Source organism: Spermophilus citellus (genome assembly GCF_964194105.1).
Source record: "Spermophilus citellus genome assembly, chromosome: 1".
Classification (NCBI taxonomy): domain Eukaryota; kingdom Metazoa; phylum Chordata; class Mammalia; order Rodentia; family Sciuridae; genus Spermophilus; species Spermophilus citellus.
The window spans coordinates 276,109,565-276,132,596 of NC_138182.1; the positions used below are offsets into that span (position 1 = coordinate 276,109,565).

The 23,032-nt window shown below is 41.6% G+C and overlaps 1 protein-coding gene across 3 annotated transcripts in view; it reads right to left on the bottom strand.

The window, feature by feature from the left end:
- TRIO (trio Rho guanine nucleotide exchange factor) overlaps positions 1-23,032 on the bottom strand; it is a 342,164-nt gene that overhangs the window by 38,289 nt on the left and 280,843 nt on the right. For all 3 annotated transcript variants that reach the window (XM_081288471.1, XM_081288470.1, XM_081288472.1), the window contains exons 35-37: positions 4,754-5,046; positions 3,019-3,189; positions 345-440 (exon numbers count right to left, since the gene is read on the bottom strand). In XM_081288471.1, coding sequence (XP_081144597.1) covers positions 345-440; positions 3,019-3,189; positions 4,754-5,046 — 560 coding nt within the window. The remainder of the gene's footprint in view (positions 1-344; positions 441-3,018; positions 3,190-4,753; positions 5,047-23,032) is intronic.

Here is a 23,032-nt window from a genome sequence, read left to right on the forward strand (position 1 = left end):
CTGCTGGAGAACTCAGTTCTGCCACAGAACCTCCCAGGATGCTTGGACCCGACACTCTCCTGGACTACATGGTCACCTGTGGGCTGATTTTATTCTGTGTTCTTTCACACGTTAAACTGCATCTGTGGAAATACTGGCTTTCTGGAGTTCTGTGAGTCATTCAAAGATACGGGTGAACATGAGGGTGGCTGTGGGAACCTCTAAACTTGCTTTCGGTCAGAAGTGAGGGTGGTCTTGGGGCACAGACGTATTCTGCAGAGCAGAGCAATACCTGGGTGAAGGTAAACCCATCTGCACATAGCACTGAAAGCAGCTTCCAAATCTGACTTTCCTGGAAGCCTTACCATCTTGCTCTTCACGAGTTCCTCGATTGCACTGACAAGTTCGGCTGCGCTTGGAGTTTCGGAGCTGGTGGGGCGGACTAGTAACCGAGAAGAGGCCTATAGAAGTTAAGAAAAAGAAAAGGGGGAGGGGTAGTCTCACATTAGTAACTGGACAGATGGTGAATTCCCCTGCAAGCTCCATCTCTCTATTAAAAGTAATTCCAGACAAAAAGACCACAAGTTTGTCTTTGTTTGCATTTATTTAGAGTTATCCTTTAAAATTTACAATATTCTGACATGAGACATTAAATAAAACCTGTCTGGGATACATGTTGAAAGCAGACAATGTCTGTTTTTAATCTGCAGTCATGTAACATCATAATGCTTTTCAGAAAGGTGACTGGGCATGGGAGTACCCTAGCTGTAATGTCCACACTGCTGGCTGAGCTCTGGGATAAGGAGAAGGAAACAGAATCTGGCCAATGGAGAAGTGAGAGGCTTAAGGTCTACTCAGGAATACCAACAATGGCTTTACTATGTTTAGGGACTGAGAAAAATAAAACAAAAACAAGAAAAGAGGAGCCAGGGTACGGTGACCAGACAGGGAAGAGAGGGGGACAAGCTCACCATTTTCTGTGCCATCCATATCCCCAATGATTAGTGCAGAGTACAGGAGAGCTGAGGCCTCACAAGCTATCAGATGCCACTTATGGCTAGAATCGAGGGTGTAACAGGGTCGACAGTAAGGAAATCTGAGGGAGGGGCTACTAAGTTCGAGTCTCAGTAATTGGCAAACACGCTGTGTTTGCAGATTACTTGCACCGTTGATTAGCTGGGAACTAGAAGAGGGGCATAAGTAATATGAACCTTGCTTCATATTAAGGACAGCAGAGATGCATGCGACACATGGCTAGCTGTCCTAGCGATGCATTTCTCACGGTAGACAGATACAGATTTATACGTTTACAAGAGGCTGTTACATATGTGGATCAAAATATACACTTTACAAAACAAATGTTGGTTTGGTCTAATGAAATTTGGAATATGGGGTGAAGAAAACAAAGAAAAAATTCAAATGGAAAGGTAAGGAAACTGAGCCAAAACAGACACAGAACACAAATCAACATAATGCTGCCGTGAAAGTTCACAAAAAGAGAAAACAGAACAAAACAAAAAATTAGTCACAAGATAATAAACTGGGAACATCACTACAGATTTCTGTAAATGAAAACTGCTACTGATAATACCCAATGAGGTAACACAGGAGCCAATAAATGATTCTAGCCAATGAGAATATAGTGCAATTGGCTCTTTACACAGAAAAAAACCGCTCCCTTAGTTGGTGAATAAATCAACAAAGTCTGGTCCCTCATTGTTTGGATAACCACCCAAATTCAAGAAATTTTAGTTTTCTACTTTTTAAAAAAGGTATAGTTTAGAGTGTTAAAAAGCAGCTTAGGCACTGTGAGAAAACTGTCCCACAGTCCCATTTCCAGGCTAGCCACTGAACGTGCAGGGGCTGAGGCCTCTCTCACCTCAGGCCCTCCTCCCCTTCCTCTGCTGCACAGCTCAGGGCCTATATGTAAAACTCCAGGGACCCAGCCCAGGTTCAGATCTGCAGTTCACAACTACTGCTCCAGACCTGTGGCATTTTTATTGTGCCTGGCAGGGACTGTGTGCTAAAAAAGGAGGAGGGCGTAAAGTCCTTCAAGAATGGGCTGTGGAAATGTCTGCCTTGGGTTAAGACTACGTGATTGGATGCAGCCTCACAACTGTCAATCATGGGCTGTGTTAGATCCTAGGTCATCAAATACAGGATGATCCAGCAAGCAACTGTGCCAATACTGACAACAAAGGTAAGGAAGAAGAGAGGGAAAGAATGGGAGGCATAAAATGTTGACAACACATTTTTTTACTCAGAAACTGTCAAAATTAAAACCTAGCAAATTGCTAAAATTAAAACAAGGGAATGGCTTTACAGCATGATTTTCAAAACCTGATAACTGCAAGGGGCACACTGGGTTTAGCAGTCTGGAGAGGATGAGCAAGCTAGACTTATCAGGTTTTCTTTTTGACATTTTATTTTTAGGGTTCTACAACTGGGATGGACAAAACAAGATTAAGAAAGAACTCAGGGATAAAACGATTTACATGCCTAGTCACTAAATGTGCAGGGGGCTCCAAAGAGAAGACTCACGGCTCTCAGCTGATTCCCACTCTTTGATAACCATGCCCACACTCTACTACAATGATCTTATGAACATGATTGGCATGTTGGAAAACTAAACGGACAACCACCCAATCTTATTTTAAACAGAAACCTCTATGAAAAAAATACCTCCCAGTAGCCTATTATTCCCTTGATGCTGCAAAAAGGCAGATTGCATGGAACTTTGGATTGTTCTCTCAGAGGCTCTTATCAATACATTAAGAAATTTAAAAATTAAAGGTAGCAATTACTAAAGCATCATTAAAATGCACTGAACATATTTATATATTCATATGGGCATTAGAAACTCATATGTTGGCCTAGTGCTTATTCTACATGGATTTGCTTATCATACTCTTGGGCACCAGCAGGCTGACTGTACCTGGGAAAGTTCGAGGCTGCCTCAGCTCCTGAAATGGAGCTGTGTGGAGCGGATACTGAAAGGGCCCCCGCCCCTGGCACAGATGTCCTGGGTTGGCCCTTTACCTTGTCATCCTGCGAGTCCGGCTGAAGGAGGCTGTGCTGCTGGATAGCCATGGGTGGGGGGAGTGGCACAGCATCGGCCCCCTCCTCCCCTTCTTCTTCTCCACAGCTCTGCATGCCTGACGAAGAGGATTTAGAGAGCGTGCCGCTGCTGAGGCCCTCATTCCGGCCTCTCTGAAATCAAACCAATATTTGCTTGTTACATTCTAAACTGTGACTTCCAGTGTTCAGATGCTGGGACCTGTGTGACGAACTGGAAGAGCACAGTGAGGACAGAAAGTTGGGTGGCAGAAATCAGGAACAGGCTCTTTCTGACTTTAATTTATATTCCTTTGCTGCAATCTACTATTTTGTTTGCTGATTAGGATGACAGAAGAGCCACACCCATGTTATCTGAAGGGACTGCCAGCATATCTTTTTAGGCTCAAAACTCACCCCAACTCCAAGAAGCCAAATAAATAAAAAAAACGAAAGTCTAAACCACAACCCTCATGTTGATTGAATTTGTTTGGCCCAGGTTTTTTCATTTTTGATAACTTGTTAGAATAAAATTCACAGAATTCACATAATAAGGGCATAAGAAATATAATCCAAGGTGCTTTTTAAGAATATGAATCACATTTCCTTCTATTCTTGCTTATAAAAAAACATTCCATTTTAGCTCTACTATGAGGACACAGATTTATAAAACAAGATATTTAAGTACATAATGACCCACCTACTCCAGTAAAAACCAGTGGCAAAAATACACCCAGGAAAAAAACAGCAGTAATGGCAGAAAACACATGTTTGCCAATCAATGAAATATACAACTCTGAGTCTATTTCTTTCTGCCTTTTCTTTTTCTTTTTTTTTTTCTAGCCTGTGTGAAATTTGGGGAAGGTCAAGTTAACAACTTTGTGGGAGCCTCACTGTCATATCCAGCACTGAAGACTATCTCAGGGATTGTGAAGAAATTGTTTCTTTTTTTAAATATATATATATTTTTTAGTTGTAGATGGACACAATACCTTTATTTCATTTATTTATTTTTAAGTGGTGTTGAGGATTGAACCCAGGGGCTCTCACATGCTAGGCAAGTGCTCTGTCACTGAGCTACAGCTCCAGCACAAAGGAATTGTTTCTTTCCTTGTAATTTAAAGGTCCCTGGACAAAACAAAAACAGTCCTGTCTGACCTACACCTTCTTACATTTGGTGACATGGGAATAATGCAGTGTTTACTACTCAGTCAGCAAAGGAAACTGACTGGATATTTTCAACTCAGGACAAGATGTAAGGTACAAATAATAACTGGACGATGCTGATACTCCACAAGCCCTTACAGATCTAAAATTAGAGCTTTCCTTACAAAAGCTGCAAGGGTGTTCAGTGCTTAACCTCAGGGACTGCTGACATCCTCTGTAGACACTGTAGGGGGACTGAGTGAGGAGAGGGCTGAGGTCCCACAGGACCCCTGCCTAAAGGCATGGACCTTGGCAGCTGATGGCCTTGAGGGTTTCTTTCTCAGAAGCCATGTGTGGTCTGACTATGCTTACAGGCAGTAGCTGTTCAGTCATCTTTCAAGCTGTCCCCTAGAGTCTGATGGTCCACTAAACAGAGACACTAGTCGGGATATGTGATGCTGGTGATTTCTAATTAAACCAAACAGTCTATTCATAAGATAAGCAAATACAATTTAAGAGAGACTATTAGAAGGTTTCTAGCCTCACACAATTTGTGGCCACTACACACACCTACCTCTTCAGCAGTCTCGTCCTGAGGAGTGGCTGCACTGTCATCCGAGTCCTTCTGCGAGCCAGCGTCTGTGCTCTTGCGGACCTCCCTGCTCTTTTTGTGCTTGTGGGCGAGCTTCTTCACGTGCCCATCAGCCTTGCCACTGCTCAGCCGCCGCACTGGGCTGGTAAGCCACTTGCGCAAGGTGTTGCCTGGCCGCTTGGGACCCGGAGAGCTCTGGGCCCCGATCATGTGGGGCTGAAGGGAAGCTACAGAGGCAGGTGGACTGGCATCGTTACTCGAGACAGAGAGGGAGTCTGATGGGATGAGAGAATGAGAAGGAGTTTTACTGAACATGGCACAAATCCCCTTGGGGCTGAAGTCTGTGCCATTTAGCTCACATGCTTTTGTCCCCCTAGCTGCACAGAGCTCAGGTGAACTGTTGGGAGCTAACTACTGGCTTTACCTCCAGGGTAAACTAAGATTAGAGGGCCGAATGTTCCCACTCACATTTATCAAACTTGAGTTTTGCTAAAAACGTTTTGCACGTTGCTTTGCCCCCTCTAAAAATAATACAAATCACTAATCCTGAAGATGAGTATCATTAGTGCACAGATTTAAATGTCATTAATTGCAGGGCCTGGTGACACATGCCTGTAATCCCAGGAACTCGGGAGGTAAAGGCGGGAGGATTTCAAGTTTGAGAACAGCCTTGGCAGCTTAGCGAGACTCTGTCTCAAAATAAAAAAATTAAAAGGTCTGGGGATGTGGCTCAGCAGTAGAGTGCTGTTGGTTTCAACAACAACAAGAAAAATCAATTGGGTAAAATATCACATACACTGCTGGGCAGACTTTAAAAAGGATTTTCATCTATTTTCTTGATTAACAAAATCCAAGAAAAAAGATACAAAAAAAATTTTTAAAAAGTTTTTAGCTACATAATTGCTAACTTACTAACTGTAAACTCATTCTGTCAAAGAAATGTAATAGTTGGTCTTACTGCCAGTGAATAAAAGTATATACATATATGATTACAGTATATCACATGATTATAGAGTTTTGCTCTGGTCAGACTGTGACAAGCAGCACACATCTAAATAGGCCTGTGTTGAGGTTAAATTTGGTGACTATTGCAAAGAAACAGCAGGTCAGTTTCCTGAAGAGCCAGCCCAGGGCCTCTGGCTCAGAAACAGACCACACCGGTGGGTGTCTTCACCAGCTGCCTCCACAAAGTTATCTCATGTGTTTGGGTGAATACTGGCAAATATTAACAAAACAGCAACACATCTGAAAGTTGAATGGAGGAAGGAGAAGCCCCCTCAGCTAACCAAAACTCTATAGAAAATATATCCAAGTTAAGCTTCTCACTGGAACTAAAAAATTAAACATAGCCAACTCTGGGTTGATGAGTTTTCAAATAAAAAAAAAAAAAAGATTTGGGTAACAGCAGACATTTAGCAAGTCCATGAAGTTAGGCATTACTTTTCAACTTGAAAACCAGGGACAGTGAACACCTTGCAGCCTCTTCCTGAGCAACAGTGATGTGGAATAAAAAGCTTCACTTCAGGAAATGGAATGGTAAGCATGGCTATAGCTCACTGTTTGTTATTTTCCTAAATCTTTTGAAGTCTTAAAAGCATATTAAGGCTAATCTTTGAAAATATTCTTTTATACATACACCTATATTAGACGTCTTCACCTCTGAGGTAGAGACCAGTACTTGCTGCAGTTAAAAGCAAGAGAACTAATCCCTGCCAACACTGCGATTACATGTAGAGCCAAGAGCGCTTCCCACTAAGAACCCCAGACACCTGCCTAGACAGCCAATGCCTGTCTAATTGCTGTCCTGTTCTACCCTGGCCCAAGACACAGGCTGGTATAGGTTATAATCTTCCATAAACAGGTGATGCATTTGAAGCAAAATCACTCATTCTTAAAAAGCTAGATTTTTCTTCAAGGCAGATTTTGTTTCAAAATTAATCAATATCTGTTAAGAAGTAATAATATTCTCCCCTGCCTATGCACATGTGCGCGCGCGCAAACACACCACACACACACACACACACACACACACACACGGTGTGTGTATTTTTCATGCATATTTAACATTTTTAATGACAGTTATTAAAACATTTCCACATTAGACCATTTTCCTTTGGTAGGGTCTGGAAAGGCAGGAGGGATAATACCATGAAGCCAACCCTTCCTCAGCACCTGCTCAGGTATTTACTTAGAACAAAGGGCAAAGGAGGCCAACACAGCCCCCAGCTCAGGGCTCTAGGTGTAGTGACAACAGGAAGGACAAAGAAAGGGGGGTTTCTGGAAAAGCCACATGCCAGAAGATACGTTATTCAATGAACATTTTTTAAAGCACTGACACTGTGCTGACCTGGGGTATATAACAGATTTCAGAACCAAGGCCTTAGCTCGGCCTTGGTTGGAGTTTCTTTAGCTAAGGACCCTGCCGCATAGTGTTTTCTGGATCGTGTAATTATTATGTGCTCTAGGCCAGTTGCAAACCCCATCAATACCAGGAGGAGGAATCAAGGAAGGCCCCGTGGGGGAGGGGCATCTGACAAAGCTGGACCAGAGGCACTCAGTGAAGTCAGACAGTAAGTTCCACAAGGGCAGCGTCCTCGTCTGTCCTGCTACCTGGTGTCTACCCAGGGACTCACACAATGCCTGGCACATCGTGTAGTGACAACAGGAAGGACAAAGAAAGGGGGGTTTCTGGAAAACCCCCATGCCAGAAGATACGTTGTGCAGGAGTCACCAGCCTGCACAAACAGTGAGCTGGTCCATGGCTCATATCTTCAGGACAGTAACTTCTTTGACAGGTACCCTCTAAGCTGAACAACTGCACAAGACAAACTATGAAGGTGACACACAGGCGGAGGCTGGGAGACATCCTAGATGGGCTGAAACAGATGAGGAGGAATCCCCACTGTGCCTGAGAGGAACTGGGGGAGGGACAAAAAAAGACCAAGGCCCACTTTAATATAACTAAGTCAAAGGTGGGTATTAATGTTCAGGAGGAGAATTCTTGCTTGTCAGAAATAATGAAGAATCCACCTAACCCAGAAAATCAAGTTCACAGATTCTTTTGAGCCTAAACGTGAAAATTTGGTGGGCTTGGCATGGGAGTAATACTGCACGTATTATGAACTCCAAGTAAAAAAAAGGATGCCTACCAGGAATTCTGACCAGACCGCTTTGTCCACCTGGATTTGCTGGGTTACAAAGAAGTGAGAGAGAGGTCTTGGAAGAGAGTGTGTGGTTAGGCAGGGATGCAGATGTCTCTACTCCCCAGCGGGTCCTGTGGGCCTCTACACCATGCCGGGATCAACTGCAATCAATTAATAATGCTGTGTGGAACCCAGATGGGTTTACAAGGATCATTCTCAGGGCATTTTAGCCTTGCCTGGGAAAGTGGCTGGTTCAAAACCAGAAAGAAATTAGATACATCATTTCCCAGTGTCTCTGTTGGGCTCAGCTGCACAGGCTTGATTCTTTGCTCCTTGGGCAGCAGGTTCCTGCTTTCCTGGCTGTGGCCTAAACAGTCCATCCTATACCAGTGGACCAACACTGTCCAACTCATCAGTGCCACAGATGGATGCATTGGGGCGAGCACCACTGGGTGAGGGGAATAAATAGCCCTCTCTTTACCAAGTCTTGCCAAAATGACACCATTTCATTTCACTGGTATGCAAAGGGTTTAGAAAAATGCTGGCAGTGCTAGCAGCCATTATGATCAAAGAAGGAAATTTTGTTACTTTTCAAATTTCACTTTGAAAACCATTTTGTTACAGAAGTCTGAAAATGTAGAGAGAAAATGTCTTCACTTCTCTCTAAGATTAGCAGATATTCTATGTAACCCTGATATATTAGTCATCATTTTGGTGATCAGTAATGGAAAAAATAAACCCTCCAAAATAACTGTAAATAGATAAATGCTCTCTCTATAACAATAATGTTCAATTCTTTGTCCTTCTGGATACTGGTAAACCAATAAATTGTTTTTCTTTTCATTATAGAAATTCCTTTTGCCTAAATCAGTGGACTATAACAGCCTAAGTATCTGCTCTTCACTGGCATAAATATTAAGCTTAAAGGCTTAACAATTATTTAAACAAAAGAATCATTAATAGAATGAAAAAAGTATCTGCTATTAATTTTAGTTACTTGAAGAACAGACTTTCCCCACCAGATCAACTTCACTGTTGCAAATTTTGAATTAAATCACATGCCCTAATGATATCTCTAGTGGATATAAAAATCTCCAATGTTACTGGACACAAGATAAGCATAAATCTCACAAAAACCCTAGAGTTTTAAGTTCTCAGTCTCCTTGAAAATGTCTTAAATTACTGATTGCACACAGTTGTCTTTCTCAGAAGAGGTTCCAATGTTGTGTGTATGGGGGCCCAAGTGTCCGGTGCCTGGTAAACACTGAGGCGTGTACTCCCTTCCTCCTGTCTGCTCAAGATCTGATTGTGGACAGGCAGGTCAAGAGTGATCCTCAGGAGAAGAATCCTATGATCAGAACCTTATATTACCAGCTTGTGACACTTTTTGTCTAGCTGAGTAACTGTCAGGATGGGAGGTGGACCAAGAACAGACTCCAGGCTTGTGTGGGTGGGTGCCATGTCTGGTCTGTTTAACAGCTACATGCTCAGCTGCCAGCAGACTGTCTTGCATACCCCTGATGACAAACGGGGGGAGGGACGGACAAATGAATCAGCTACAGGCTGTTTGTCTGTTTCTTTTTATCCAGCCCCAGCATACCACCTTGACAATGTCAGTCGATCACTCTGAACAATGATGTCCTGAGTTAGAGGTATATCCTGATCAGTTTTGTGATGAACTATAAAAGGCACCTAATTTTAATCCAGTTCCTGAGTTTGTGAGTTATTGACTTCTCAGATGACAATCAGAGCAGACCAAGGCTACCCTCCAGGGCCTGGCGCTCACCCTTGCATGCTTTGTAATACTCTCTCACAGGGAACAGCCCAGGCTAGGCGCACATCAACAGTACTCATCAGGGAGGCGTTGTGCAGGGGTAGAGGAGTCACCATGGGAGACTCATCCATTTGTTCATTTCCCACTCTTATTTGCTTGACTTTGGCCTTCCCTTCAAGGTCAACCTCTGCAGGAGAAAGTCAACGCTCAAATTTTGCTTTCCTACCCATCATGAGCTTTCTTGTCTGCAGAGAAGGCCTTCAGCCCATGCCACACATGGTTTGAGAGTGGGCTTTTGAACCCATGGACTCAGCATCCAAAGGAGAATGAGGGCTGTCACAAAGGACCCTGTGCTCTGCAGGGGGCCTGCGTCTGAGCCAGGCTCTTGTACTGGACAGCTGTGAACCCAGCTGATGCCGTGGCACTCCTGTTTTCCCACCTCATGAAGTTGTAACTGGACTAGAGGAAACAAGGGGAATGGACTGGCTTTATTATAAGTGGTAATGTGTTATTTACAAATGAGGGATGGCTGAGGTGCTCAACCATGCTGGTGATTGTGTAGAACCTGGGAACACTGCCTGTATATAAATCAGAGTTCCCTGACTATAGGAATCAGGTTTGTAATCATAGGCCTGGCATGGTGTCTGGGAAATACTAAAAATGGATGAATGAAACAACTTAAATTACTTCATTTCATTTTAAAGATAATTCGTCCCATATTAAGAGAACAAAGCAGACTTCAACATAAAGAGATACTATCTGCCTAAAAAATGGTCAGGTGTGCACTGAAAAAATCATGGAGCCCCAGGAGAGCTAATTAATTAAAGTTTTTCTCTTCTGATATTCAGAGGGAAAATCCTCACATGGACAGCTTTTTTATTGAAGTCAGAGTTCATGCAAAGTCCATGCCAGATTTTCTTCTTTAAAAAAAGGAAAAAAGCTAAAGAAATGGGGAGAAGCAAGAATGCTGACCCCAAGCCCCACACAGGAAAGGATTTCGCCATGTGAACACACACAGTGCCAGAACTATTGGGAGAAGAGAAATCTCTTTCTACTCCCAGTCTGTAAGTCTGGACATCTGTGATTAATAAAAACACTTTTTTTTTTTTTAAATTTAAGAAAAAAAAGAAAAAAGGATCATATCCTGCTAGTTGCAGGCTACAGAGGATCACGTTTCATTTAACCCTTTCATTTTCACAATGGTAGAAAGTCCTAAAGATGCTCCAAAATGTTCTAGAGTAATCTGTGTGGCTAAGTGCACTGTTAAACAGTTAAAGACTCCAGCCCTTGAATTTGAAAATGTTTCACCCAAATCTGCATTTCTTTGGTTTCACTGTCTTGATAGCACACATGCTCTAGGAGGGTAGAGACTTGTGCAGCTTTGCTCATACAGTGTATCTGGGATTGAGGCCTGAGTGGTATATGCAGGAATTCTACAAGTACTTGCTAAGGGCACTTCACAGATGAACAGCAGGCAAGCCCTGGGGTTCCAGTCCCACCCAGGACCTGCTTCCTACAGGTATCTTGAAAGTCAATGGCCTTCTTTTGCTTTAGTTTCTTCATGTGTACAATGATAGTGACTCCCTGGCTTAATCAGGAGGCTGGGGAGCAGGGAAGGCATGAAATAGTCTTTGGTAAACCTATAGTCTAATGCAGATATGAAATTATAGTTTTTTTTTCATAAAAAAAGTTTTAACCAGCAAGGAAGAATGAGACAAGGAAGAATGGTAGGAAGATCCCTAAGGAATACTAGTACCCACCAGTCCAGAGTGGGAGGCAAGAACAGTTGGGACTCAAAGGCCTGAATCTTTGTATGGCTGGTGTTAGAAGCTTCACTAGGGTCCTGTGCATCTGCTATGACAGGCATCCCTCACTCACGGGACGTCAGACAGGAGCACACACACAGGATTGGTGCTGACAGCCGCATGGTGTCTGATGAGGCAGTGCCAGCACACAGACATATGCCTTTTGACACTGGGAGACTTTCCAGTAAACATGTGTCTCACTTTTCAAGTTCTCCTCCACACAGTTCCCCCAAATTATGTTAGTGAGTCTTCAAGTTATTCCCATCTTTGTGTCCATTTTGAGTGTTCATATATATGTGCCAAATGAACAATGCAATGATGTCTTGATAAAAACTCCAGCCAAGATAAGCATGAATCAGAGGCAAATTCCCAAAGCAAAGGGCTAAATTTCCAATTCTAGATGCAAGACCAAAAGAAATGTTTCGCAGTTACTGCTCTATGTGCTCAAGAAAGATAATTCATGTATACTTTGGGTCAGCTGCTTTTAGAGCCTAAAAATGATTATATCAGTGTATCTGAGAACAGGCTGGGTAGAGTTTCATCAGGTGTAGCTGTTCAGCAGCAGTTTCTCAAACCTCTGTCTTATCAAGAATTCAATTAAGCAAATCCAGTTTTAATTCAGGAAGTTGTTCTTCCATACCAGGGAGGTAGTAATGTATACAGGGAAACTAGGCTGGAAATTACTTAGGAAGAGAAGAACAAATAAGTTGTTAGCTTGTGACTGAATAGAGCAAAATTTCTGAGTAAAGGCTGTCATCTCTCTACTTTTCAAACTGGATTTTAATTCCTGTTTTTGGAATCAAGAAACTTTTTTTTCCCCAATAAAAAAAGAATGGGCACTATAGAAATTTTTGCAGATCATGTTAAAAAGTGATATAATCGGTAAGTCAGTCTTCCAGATGCATCTTTCAGGGAGGATGTCTTGTCTTCATTTTACATAATGATTATAGCTGTCTCAGACCATGAATATTAATTTATGATTACGAGGGAAACAGTAATGAAGAAGAAACTGACTTGGTCAGTAATGCCGTTATACTTCTGGTAGTTCAGAAAATAGAAGCAAGTATTTTTATGATATTTCTCCAAAGTTAAAATCTATGCTCTATTTGTGAGTAAGGATCTGAAAACTTCGACTGTCCTCTATTTTCCAGAGCCCTTACATCTCACTCCTTCTCTGTGAACACTACGAAGTCTTAATTTGTCCCCCAGCAGTGAGGGTCCATCAGGCTAGAGATGGCAGACACAGACAGACCCTGCATGCCCAATGAGTCCCTTGCCTCTTTCTACACTCCCAGGTTCCTGGGCTTTAGTCTGGGCTGCAAGTGTCATACTGTTTTTCTGTCAGCACAGGAAATAATCTCTCAAAATGCCCAAAGCTGTGCAGAGGCACTGAGCACAAGTCTGGGGAACAGTAATAACTAAAAGTGTGGCAAGAAAATATAAAAAGTTTTTAAAAGCAAATTTTACATATTTCAGTTTAGATGGGAGTGGGACCTTAATGCAAAAAAAAAAAAAAAAAAAAAAAAAGTGAACTTTGTATCCACTTTCCAATGTGAAGCAAAAACAGAAAACACAGAGGAAAAAGGCAAATTCCCAAAGTTTTTTAAAAACAATCCTTAGATTCAACCAGAGGCCCAGCACAGCATCGCCAGACTTATGCTATAATGAAGAACACATGGTCTCTGTTGCCTGAGAAAATGCACATAAATGACCAACACATTCACTGTTCCCTGGGCAGACCCCTCCCACACAGTCACATGGGAGGGGTCACCAGCAGCCACCCCAGGGGTGGTCCTGAATGCCAGAACCCAACATAGTCAACGGCATCAATGAAAACTAACTCAGTGGAAAACAACTGCTCTGTCTAAAAGACTAAGAGCAAGAATGCATAAGAACACAGGCAGGCACACTCGTCACAGTGTGCGCTCTGGTCTTACTAAACCAAATCACATCAACATGGAACACCAGGAGTGCTAGAGATCCAAGGTGCCTCGTGTCCACCGACCCAACAATGTGCAATGGAAGGCACATGCATATGTGCTCTGCGGACTCTTATGGACCTCCAAATGTGTTTTATTTTCAGTGTCCTTTCTGAAAACACTTAAAACATATAAGCACTGGAATACTCTGCTATGGCAACAAATGCAACGCTGTAAGGGGGATGTTAACTATCAGCATTTCTAGTCAGAAGACCATTTCATTTTTCAGGTCTTTATTTTTTACCACCAAAATTTCCAATAAAGAAACATGAGGAAATTAAATAAAAATTAAGCAGATGGCATAATCTCTGTTTGGCAAGTCAGATGAACAGGATCTAACATATTGCCAAAGTCAAAATTTAAAAACACCTCAGGGATGGAATAATGAATAAAGTATCAATATCGACAGTGGATAAGGGAAGGATGAGTTGGCCTGGATTGGTTCATGGAACTCAATCAGAATCTGGTGAATGCATGGATCGGGAATCCCCAGGTACAAGAGGATCTACAGTCAGCACACAGCTTAGGACCAGGCTGTTGGCTTCCAGGGAATGATGAGCTTGAGAAGGCAGCTGCAGTGACAAGAGGCCAAAACAAACATCACAGTCTAAGGGAAGCATCTGTGCCTCCTCCAGACTCTTGGGCTCCTATGTCCACTGGCCCCTGGCAGAGATGGAAGGCTGACATGATGCCTTCCTCATAGGGCTGCTAAAGCATCTGTCCTGCTGCCACTCTCAGAGCTCCTTCCAAAGGTGGGACAGGGTGACCCATGGGCTCATGGTTTGCCTGGCAGATATCCAAACATTGTTCAAAATCACACTGTTATAAGAATAACCAACTTGTAAAAAGTTTTCTTCTTTTTAAATCCTACTTTTATATCAGCCTCATTTTTTAATGCAATCCTTTCCTACTCTGGACAAATATATATATATATATATATATATATATATATATATATATATATATATATGGTGGAGGATGAATAGCAGGCCTTTGCTGCAACCAAGAATCTGAGTTATCACAAAGGGAAAAAAATCCAAGGAACTATCTTGCCAGCAATCAATGGGAAGGGGTCTGAACTCTTTCCTAACTTTTATGCAAGGACAAAAAGCAGACAATTCAAGATAGCCTTGTTGGATGAGTGAAAGAAAGATGCTCCTTTTCACCATTTTCCCCCTATAAAAATGAGACCAGAAAGAGACAAATCCTGCACACTGAAGTCATTTTTAACAACTTCTGCCAGCCCGCTCAACCTGGCCCACACTCCTCTGTGCAATCTGCATGGTCATTAGCACTGGGGCAGGGAACTGGGAGGATGAAAAGTGTTTCTGAAACAGCAGGTGAGCCTCTTTGGCTACTCACAAAACCCAGGGACTCTACTTCTGACACTGCAATCAGGCTGGCTTCACTGAAAGCAGAGGCCTGTGATGGCACCATACCTGGGCTGCTCTGCCGGGGTTGGGGCAAGAGCCTTTCTGGGCAGGCTCTGCAGGCGAGGTCACTATGTGGAACGAACCCCATGTCCACCCAGGCACTGCCACACAGGCAGTGAGTGACATCCTCCAGTGCAACACCCTGTAGCACCAAGTCTGTGCTCTGAAACCAGGAATGCTTCTGAATGCTCCTCTATTTATTTGGCTTTTTCTGATGTTGAGATTTTCTGTGTTCCCAAAAAGTCAAATGGCTGTTGTTTTCAGAAATTTACTTAAGATTAATATTACTTACATAACGAAGATTTTTTTTAAAAAAAAAAACAACTCAGTGTGTTTAACAGATTATTTAGTATTCAGTATACTGCTGACTTAGGATAATGAGGTGCTGTTATAAAATAATGGGTCCTTGATTCCCAACCTCTCTGTTTGGGAAGTTATCCCCATGGCAATGCAGTATTTATCATGAACCTGAATAGACAACCATCATTTATAAGAACAAAAAGTTAATTTCGGGGCAGGGCTGGGGGGAAGACAGGCAATCACATGGCATCCACAAATCATTCTATTCATCTGATATGTCTTTCAGAGGTCCTAACAACACTGTCAAGACCATAAATACTTCACTCATTGGCATAATAGTTCCTGATATTCAACACAAAGTGTTAGAACTGAAAGATCTAATCTAAACTGAAGGTTTACACTAGCAACTGTATTCTTCACAGTGGACATTTATGCTTTCAGGTCTTTCTTGATGAAAAATGAAATCACTCAGGCTGCCTTATTAAGGAGGAAAATAACAATGTTTTGTGGGGCTATCTGTAGAGCGAAGCCAGGGACATGTAAAGACCTTCTGGTACCAAATGGTTTAAAAGAATATTGTGCAGTTAGTGGTTTAAACTATGTGATTGATTTATTTCAGGTGGTAATGGACTTCATTCATATATAAATTTATTATCATTCTTTATGAATTATGTAAGGACACACATAACCAAAACATGCTATGAGCCTTGAAAACTCATAAATATTGTCTCAGAGCCACATAACAATATACTCATTTTTATATAGCATTAAGAAAGGAACAAAATGGCCCTGGAATGTTCTGCAACAAGCCTGCCAAGCTCTATCACTCTCCACGTTCTCCATGGGGCAGGGCAGGTTAGCTACAGTTTCAAAGTCTCTAGGGATGGAATATTAATTTAGAAAGAGTTACAGCTGTGTAGAATGAGGAAACAGACGATTATCCCAAACCACAAAGCAAATATCTAGGTACATTATATTTTAGAGTCCCTGGTTGTTTATTTCAAAAACCAAGAAATAAAAAAGCCCAAACCAATTGGGAATTCCTTTTACCATCAGATTTTAGTAATGATTTAAGAAAAGCAAAATGTTGTTCCAACTAAAACATAATAAGCTCATGAAAAAAAAACAGCATTAAAAGGTCAATCACAGATTCCAAGAGGTAAAATGCCCAATATCACAATCTACTCCCAACACACAAAGGATTAAGGGCTGCAATTCTATAACTTTATCTAGTTTGATTTTAAGACATCATGCCCCCACCTCTACCCTTTGAGTACTGAATGGCACTGGATTTTATTTTTTAAATCACCATTTTGTAGTTTCTTGAGGACTGCCCCCACTTTTACAGATTTCATATACTAAAACAACAACAAAAGTCAGAGGACAAAAAGGAGAGGGTTTGAACCCTGCTTTTGGAGTTTGTATCCCCTCTGGGGGCTGAGAGCTCTATCTGCATACCATGCCCTGTCTCAGAAAGAGGCAGCTTTCTAAGAATCACCCACACCTCCCGTCAATAAGCCATCCTCTGGAGAAGTTATCCATGCTCCCTGACATTACTCAAGCCCCTCCATAGCCAGGGAGAAGGGAAGGAGGGAGGGAGGCCTGGAGTTGTTCCAGGCAGAAACAAAGCAGACTTGGGAACAAAGCAGATGAAGAGAAGGCCTCAGCTAGAACCCCAATTAATGCTCAACCCTGTCCTTGGCTTTAATTAGTGCCCCATGTGATAAAGAGGCACTGCCAGGACTGGGAGGCAAGCGAGCAGGAAGTAACAACAGCCTCTGCTTGGGGAAAGGGGTGGGAATGACTGGGGCGGGCACTGTGCCCTGTCTTTCCTTTTAGTTGGAGAGAGACAAAGGGAAAAACATTCAATTTTTGTTTCATCATAATAAGCACAGCACATATCCTTCTTGTTATTAGAGTCTCTTATTCAACTTCACGTGCCTCTGGGCCCTTGGGCCACTTCTTACAATCATCCATTAGCTTTAAGACTTACAAGAGGAAAGGGAATTAGCCTCAGGGCTAATATACTTTATCTCAGAAGTTTTTCAATGGCTGTATCCTTAGACATAAGAATAACTAGTGTTTTTATGCTGATTGGGAAGGGTCCATTTTCCCTACAGTATAAACAATTAATTTCAAGAAGGTGTAATGATTGAAACATTTTTCAACTGCCTGTCTAAAAAATTGGACAATGGATATAATTGAGATTAGTTCTTATTGTTAAATATTAAAAATATCAATAGAAGAAAGTATCATTTTACATAAAAAGATTTAGAAGAAAATGTGTTCAAACATTATCAGTGGTTGCCTATGGATGCTATTTTCCCTTTTGCTGCTCCACATCTGTGACTTTTCTAGTTGTTACACATAGCACATACAGTTTCAGAGAAATTAGATACCTTGAGCATGATATGCTTTGTTCATGTTTGCAATATTTTATGTGAGAACTGCAAAATGTTAACTGGAGCATCTGGGCTCTGGCTGCCAGGCCCCCACCACTATTCCTGCCAGACAGGAAGAGGAAATCAGGGCTGTCTCCCTGGATTGATTCCATGGCTCATTACTCCATACTCCCCATAGACTCGGCTGTGTTTATAGACTTGCTCACTCACCCCAGGGGCCAACTTTGAGCACCTGGAGGAAATTCTTCAAAATGAAAAGCCATAAATTTGTGTTTCCCCTGAAATACAGCTGAAGAGATATACTCAGAGAAAGTACATACCAAAGAGAGACTGTAGCTCAAGAGGAGGAGGTCTGCTCCTTGTCTAGAGAGAGGACAAAATTCCAGAACTAAGCAAGGTCATTTTGTTCAACAGCTCTCAACCTTGGAAACTTTGGGATTCTAGGAAACTTTGTGGGAAGCTTTCAGTTGATTTTTAGTATAGACTGAAGAAAGTTTTAATATTGCAAATTTCTATATTCACTCTAAAATAAGATATAACACTAAATAAACTTTCTTAGCTTTTTGGCTAGAAACATATACACATTCAGTATGTAACTCTTTTCTATAAAAGTGAGTAAACAGATATATTTAAAAAATGCAGGGAGGGCAAATGAGGAAACTGCAGTTCTGAGTGACTAAAAAGGACTTATCCAAGGTCACATGGGAGGGGGTGAGTATTGACAAAAACACTGGTGTTCTGGTTTCCACAGTATATACTATTCCCACTATGTAATATTGCACATCCTATCTTAAATAAAGGGTGGGGGGAGATTGGAGACAGAATATAGTTTGCATAGTAACTTGCCAGAAACAGTCTTCATAGCTGAAACAACATAATACCATAAGAAGTTCTTCTATGGTTTTTGTTTGTTCACAAGAAAGTAAATATCCTATGCATAGGCATCATTAATTTGAACAAGGCAGTGCTATTAAGGTACCTGGATACCTTCACTACATTAAGTTTTTCTTTAGCTGCAGTCAGAGAACCTCTTCAGTACTAGAACAGAATCTATCTGACCTAGAAAAGGGTACAGTTATCTCAGAATGAGAACCAACTCAACTGTCATTATCTTATTATCTTATTATTCCCATGGCTCTCCCATGGGAAACCTCCTAAAAGAAAATTTACAGGTTTTCTTGACTTTACCTTCTCTTAGCTTCTTTTTCTAACAATTGCTTAAACTCTTCTGCCTTATGGCTGTGTTGTTATTGACAATGGCAACATCAGCAAATAAAACAGGCTTCTGTGCAGTTTGCTCCAAGCAAAACTGGTTCACTTTTGGACAGGAGAATGTCTTATAGGAAGCAGAAAAATGTCTTTCCCTAAATCTTCCAACAGTGAAGCCTGGGATCGTTTGCAGGTGTAGGAAGCTTTGCAATCACTCTGTATGATTTGATGGGCATTACAAAATTACTCTGGGATTTATTTTTGGATACTTTCCAGAATCATTTTTCCTTTTCAAATCTGATGCATATATATCTGTCTACACCAATTTAATAGGTAGAATCAGAATGTATTAAAATATCACTCTGATAACAGTATTTGAAAATTGCCTTGGAATTACTATAGGGTTTGGAAAAGGATAGGCAGTCCCTTTCTTCAGGGTGGGGTATGGGGGCAAACTATAGTTTTGTTTTCTCTCATCTATCTTTTTACTATGAAGTGACATATTTTTTTTCCCTATAGGAAATTCCAAAGGTCATCCATTTCTTTTCAAACCTGTTAGCTTAAAAATTCTGTAGTGAGAACTTGGAGAATACCATATGGAGTTTCCTAATATCAGAATATAAATGTATCTAGGGAACCAAAAAACATAATAGCACAATTATCCTTCAGTATTTTAGAAAGCATATTTAATAATATCCCCCCATAGGACTTCTGAAGGAACTATAATACTGTTAGGATTCAAAATTCCCTCTGTAGATAGCATGCCATATCTTAAGATCCACCACTTCTTCAAGAAATTGCTCAACTTGCCAAAGTGGTCTAAACTTTGGGAATATTTATGATACCTCAAGGGGGAATGTGCTATTGTTATTTCCATTTTGCAAACAAACGTGATGAAGTTCATCAAGAGAAGGTAATTTAGAGGAGATCCAGAGCTCATCAGTGCCCGAGTCTTTCCATCAGACTTCTGACAAAACTGATTGTTCTTTTCACTGCATATTGGTTATTATTTTCAACTAAGGAAGTGTATTCATCATCTACTTTCCTCTATCCATCACAGGAGTTCCTAGTGTCTCTGATGGACCTGCCCAGTTCATAGGCCTGCAGGTAGCAAGGTCACCATCTCTCAGTATAGACCATTCTGGAACAATGTAATTAATTAACATAACTAGATAAAATACTACCATCAGTGACTTTTTAAAAATATCTTGATAGTTTTGTGAACAGAAAAACAAGAATATAATTGAAACTATATATTCATAGCAACAAATTCAATACCCACAGAGCCAATTCTTACCTCCTGAAGAGTCCACAACTTAAAAGATAATTTTGTTATTTTTCTCTGGCATTCCATGAAATCTCACATGGAGGTAAGCAGTGTCACTTCCCCTTCAGTTGCTGAACATACAGTTTCTGTGACCCCTTCCACTCTGATGTGCTTCTTTCTCTGGTGGGTCTCCCCTCTGCCCTGAATAATCCCCTTTTTCTCTACTGTGGTCACAATGAGTTGGAGGAGCCCAGAAAGTCTCATCAGCTTCCCTTGGCTCTCTGTATCCTGCTGCCTGTTTCTAAAATGTACCTGTGAATAGCTGCTGGCATGAAAGTGAATGAAAATATTAAAAATGAACTAGGCCATGAGTGAAATTCTGGCAGAGACCATCTCTGCTGGTTTGGACGTGATGGTCTGTGAGAAGCTTATTTTGTTCCTTACAAGGTCTGGGTAGAATTCAGAGGTCATTGATGGAAAGCTGGCTGTCTCCAGGCATTGTAGGGCAGAATTTTGTGGGGATCCACACCTAATTCTTCTTCCATGTAGGTTCTTTTGTATTCTCCTGACTTTTCTTCAAAGTGAAGCTTATCTATTTCTCAAGTGACCTTTGGAGGAATCATGTTTTCCTTTCCTTTCTTTAGTTGTGTAGACAAAGCCAAAAACTAGCATACATTCTCCCCTGAAATATAATGTGGTATTGTGAGAATTCCTCTCCCCTAACTTTTTATTATCTTATCATATGGCTGCAGTTCTTATGAGAAAGAACCACATAATCTAAATACCAACACCAGGACGCTGCTGTTTTCGTATATAGTCTCAAACAACCCACATAAAATACAACCTGAAACAGAGATAAAACCAACGAAAGTCATACGAAGGCAATTTGTAGCAGAGATTAGAGTGTTTACATGCAATTTACAAGAATAAAAGATAATCAAAAGTAGTGCCCAGATATTAAAAATGCCTTGCAAGGTCTAATGGCTGAGCAGTGCACTGTTCTCAGTTTCTAATCACATTTCTAGGGGCCCTCACAAGCCATCCCCATTCAGCCCCTTCACAAGGTAGTCAGCAGGAACATAATTCAGTGTCAGAGCATGAAACATTTCAGTTTCAAAGCACATGTCAATCACTTGGATGGTCACCTGAAAAGAAACAGGCAGAGAAATAAGAGCAGGTTGACAGCAAGAAAGCTTGTGTACCTAGGTCGAGGATCCAGTACTTGCAGGTGCCCGGTTGCCCGCCACTGCAGTAGGTTGAGCTGACAGGAGAAAGCGAGTCCAGAGTGTCCACTGGCTTAATTCCGTTTGGCATGGCGAGTGAAGAACGGATTTAAGGCTAACAGTCCAGAACCCCGGCCCTACCTCTCTTTACACAGCAGCTGAGCAATTCACTCGGCAGCAAAAATCAAAGAACAGTTCAACAGATACTCAGACGCAGCTGGGGGAAACAACAGGGACAGACACACAGGCAGGGACCGTGTAGCTCTGATGATGCCAACCCACGGCCCAGATGGAGTGTGGCTCCTCTCTTCTAGCTCTGCTGGCTTCTGAGTGCTGCCTTGCAGTTGAATCTCCCACGTGGGATATCCAGCCTTAGTGGAGCACATTCTACCACACTGACTCTAATTGGAGCTCAAGGAAATTCTTGCAGTACCCTGGAAACCAGATGTCTCGCCTCTCCTGTGTGAGGCAGGGCTGCAATTTCCTTACTGTGTGAAATGCGAAGTGACAGATGCCCTCCCCATGCCTGGATTTCTGGACAGCCTCACTAACTTGGGCTTTGTGTACATCTGGAGGGAGGTCTTCTCTGAGACATACAACAAACAGTGCCTCCTGATGTGACTTGATAGAGAAAAGAAATGTAATGTGGTCTGAGAGCCAACTGGTTACATCACTGTGCTACAATGCCACTCCCTACATATTAAAAACATGTCTTCATTTCTTCTTCCAGGAAGCAGCCATAAGTGAAAATAAACATTCTTACATGAGATTTGCAGAGGCATTTTTGGTAAAGCATATCTTAAAAGCTCATTCCTGTCTTTCTTCAGCAACTGGATAGTTTCCTTAGCCTACACAAACTCTAAATCTCTGTTTTAAAGCTTCCATATGTTCTCCCTCTTGTTTCACACTGCACAATGGTTCTGAAGGAGAATATCCACTGTGAAGATTGGAGTGTGCCTCTTCTACTGCCACGGCACATGTCTGTGTCCTTCTGCTTCTCACAGATTCACACAGAAGTGTGTGCTCTACAAACTAGACTGAGGGACCATATCTTGCTTTGGAGTCACCTGAAATATTCTCTACATTCATGTATGTTATGACATTGTGTTGTTTTAATGCTTTACTAAGAAGAATGTTGATGTTTTTACTTTCTCAGTAATCCCTACCTCCCTGCATTAATTTTTTTTTAGGGGCTGGGGCTGTAGCTCAGTGGCAGAGTACTTGCCTAGCATGTGTGAAGCACTGGGTTCAATCCTTCATAAACAAATGAAATAAAGACATGCTGTCCATTTACAACTACAATTTTTTTTTAATAGTTGTAGATAGACAGCATGTCTTTATTTGTTTAGTTTTTTTATGCGGTACTAAGGATAGAACCCAGTGCCTCACACGTGCTAGGCTCTGCCACTGAGCTACAGCCCCAGTCCCCTGCATTTTTTTTTTTTTTTACAAAGTAAATTTTTTAAATTCTAAAGGAAAAAATATCACGAAAACAACATAGACCTCTAGTTTCTTTATGAGTTTAAGACAACTATAAAAAAATGACTTGATATACCCACGCCACTCAAAGGAAATGGCTTCAGATACTGTAACGCCTCTCTAACACAAAACACCACAAAATGGAATTTGGTATTTACAGGCCCACATAGGCCTCATGTTCTTCTTAAAAGACCAAAAGCAAAGCACAAAGTTGCTTCCCTAAAAAATGGCCTTATGAGAGATTCAG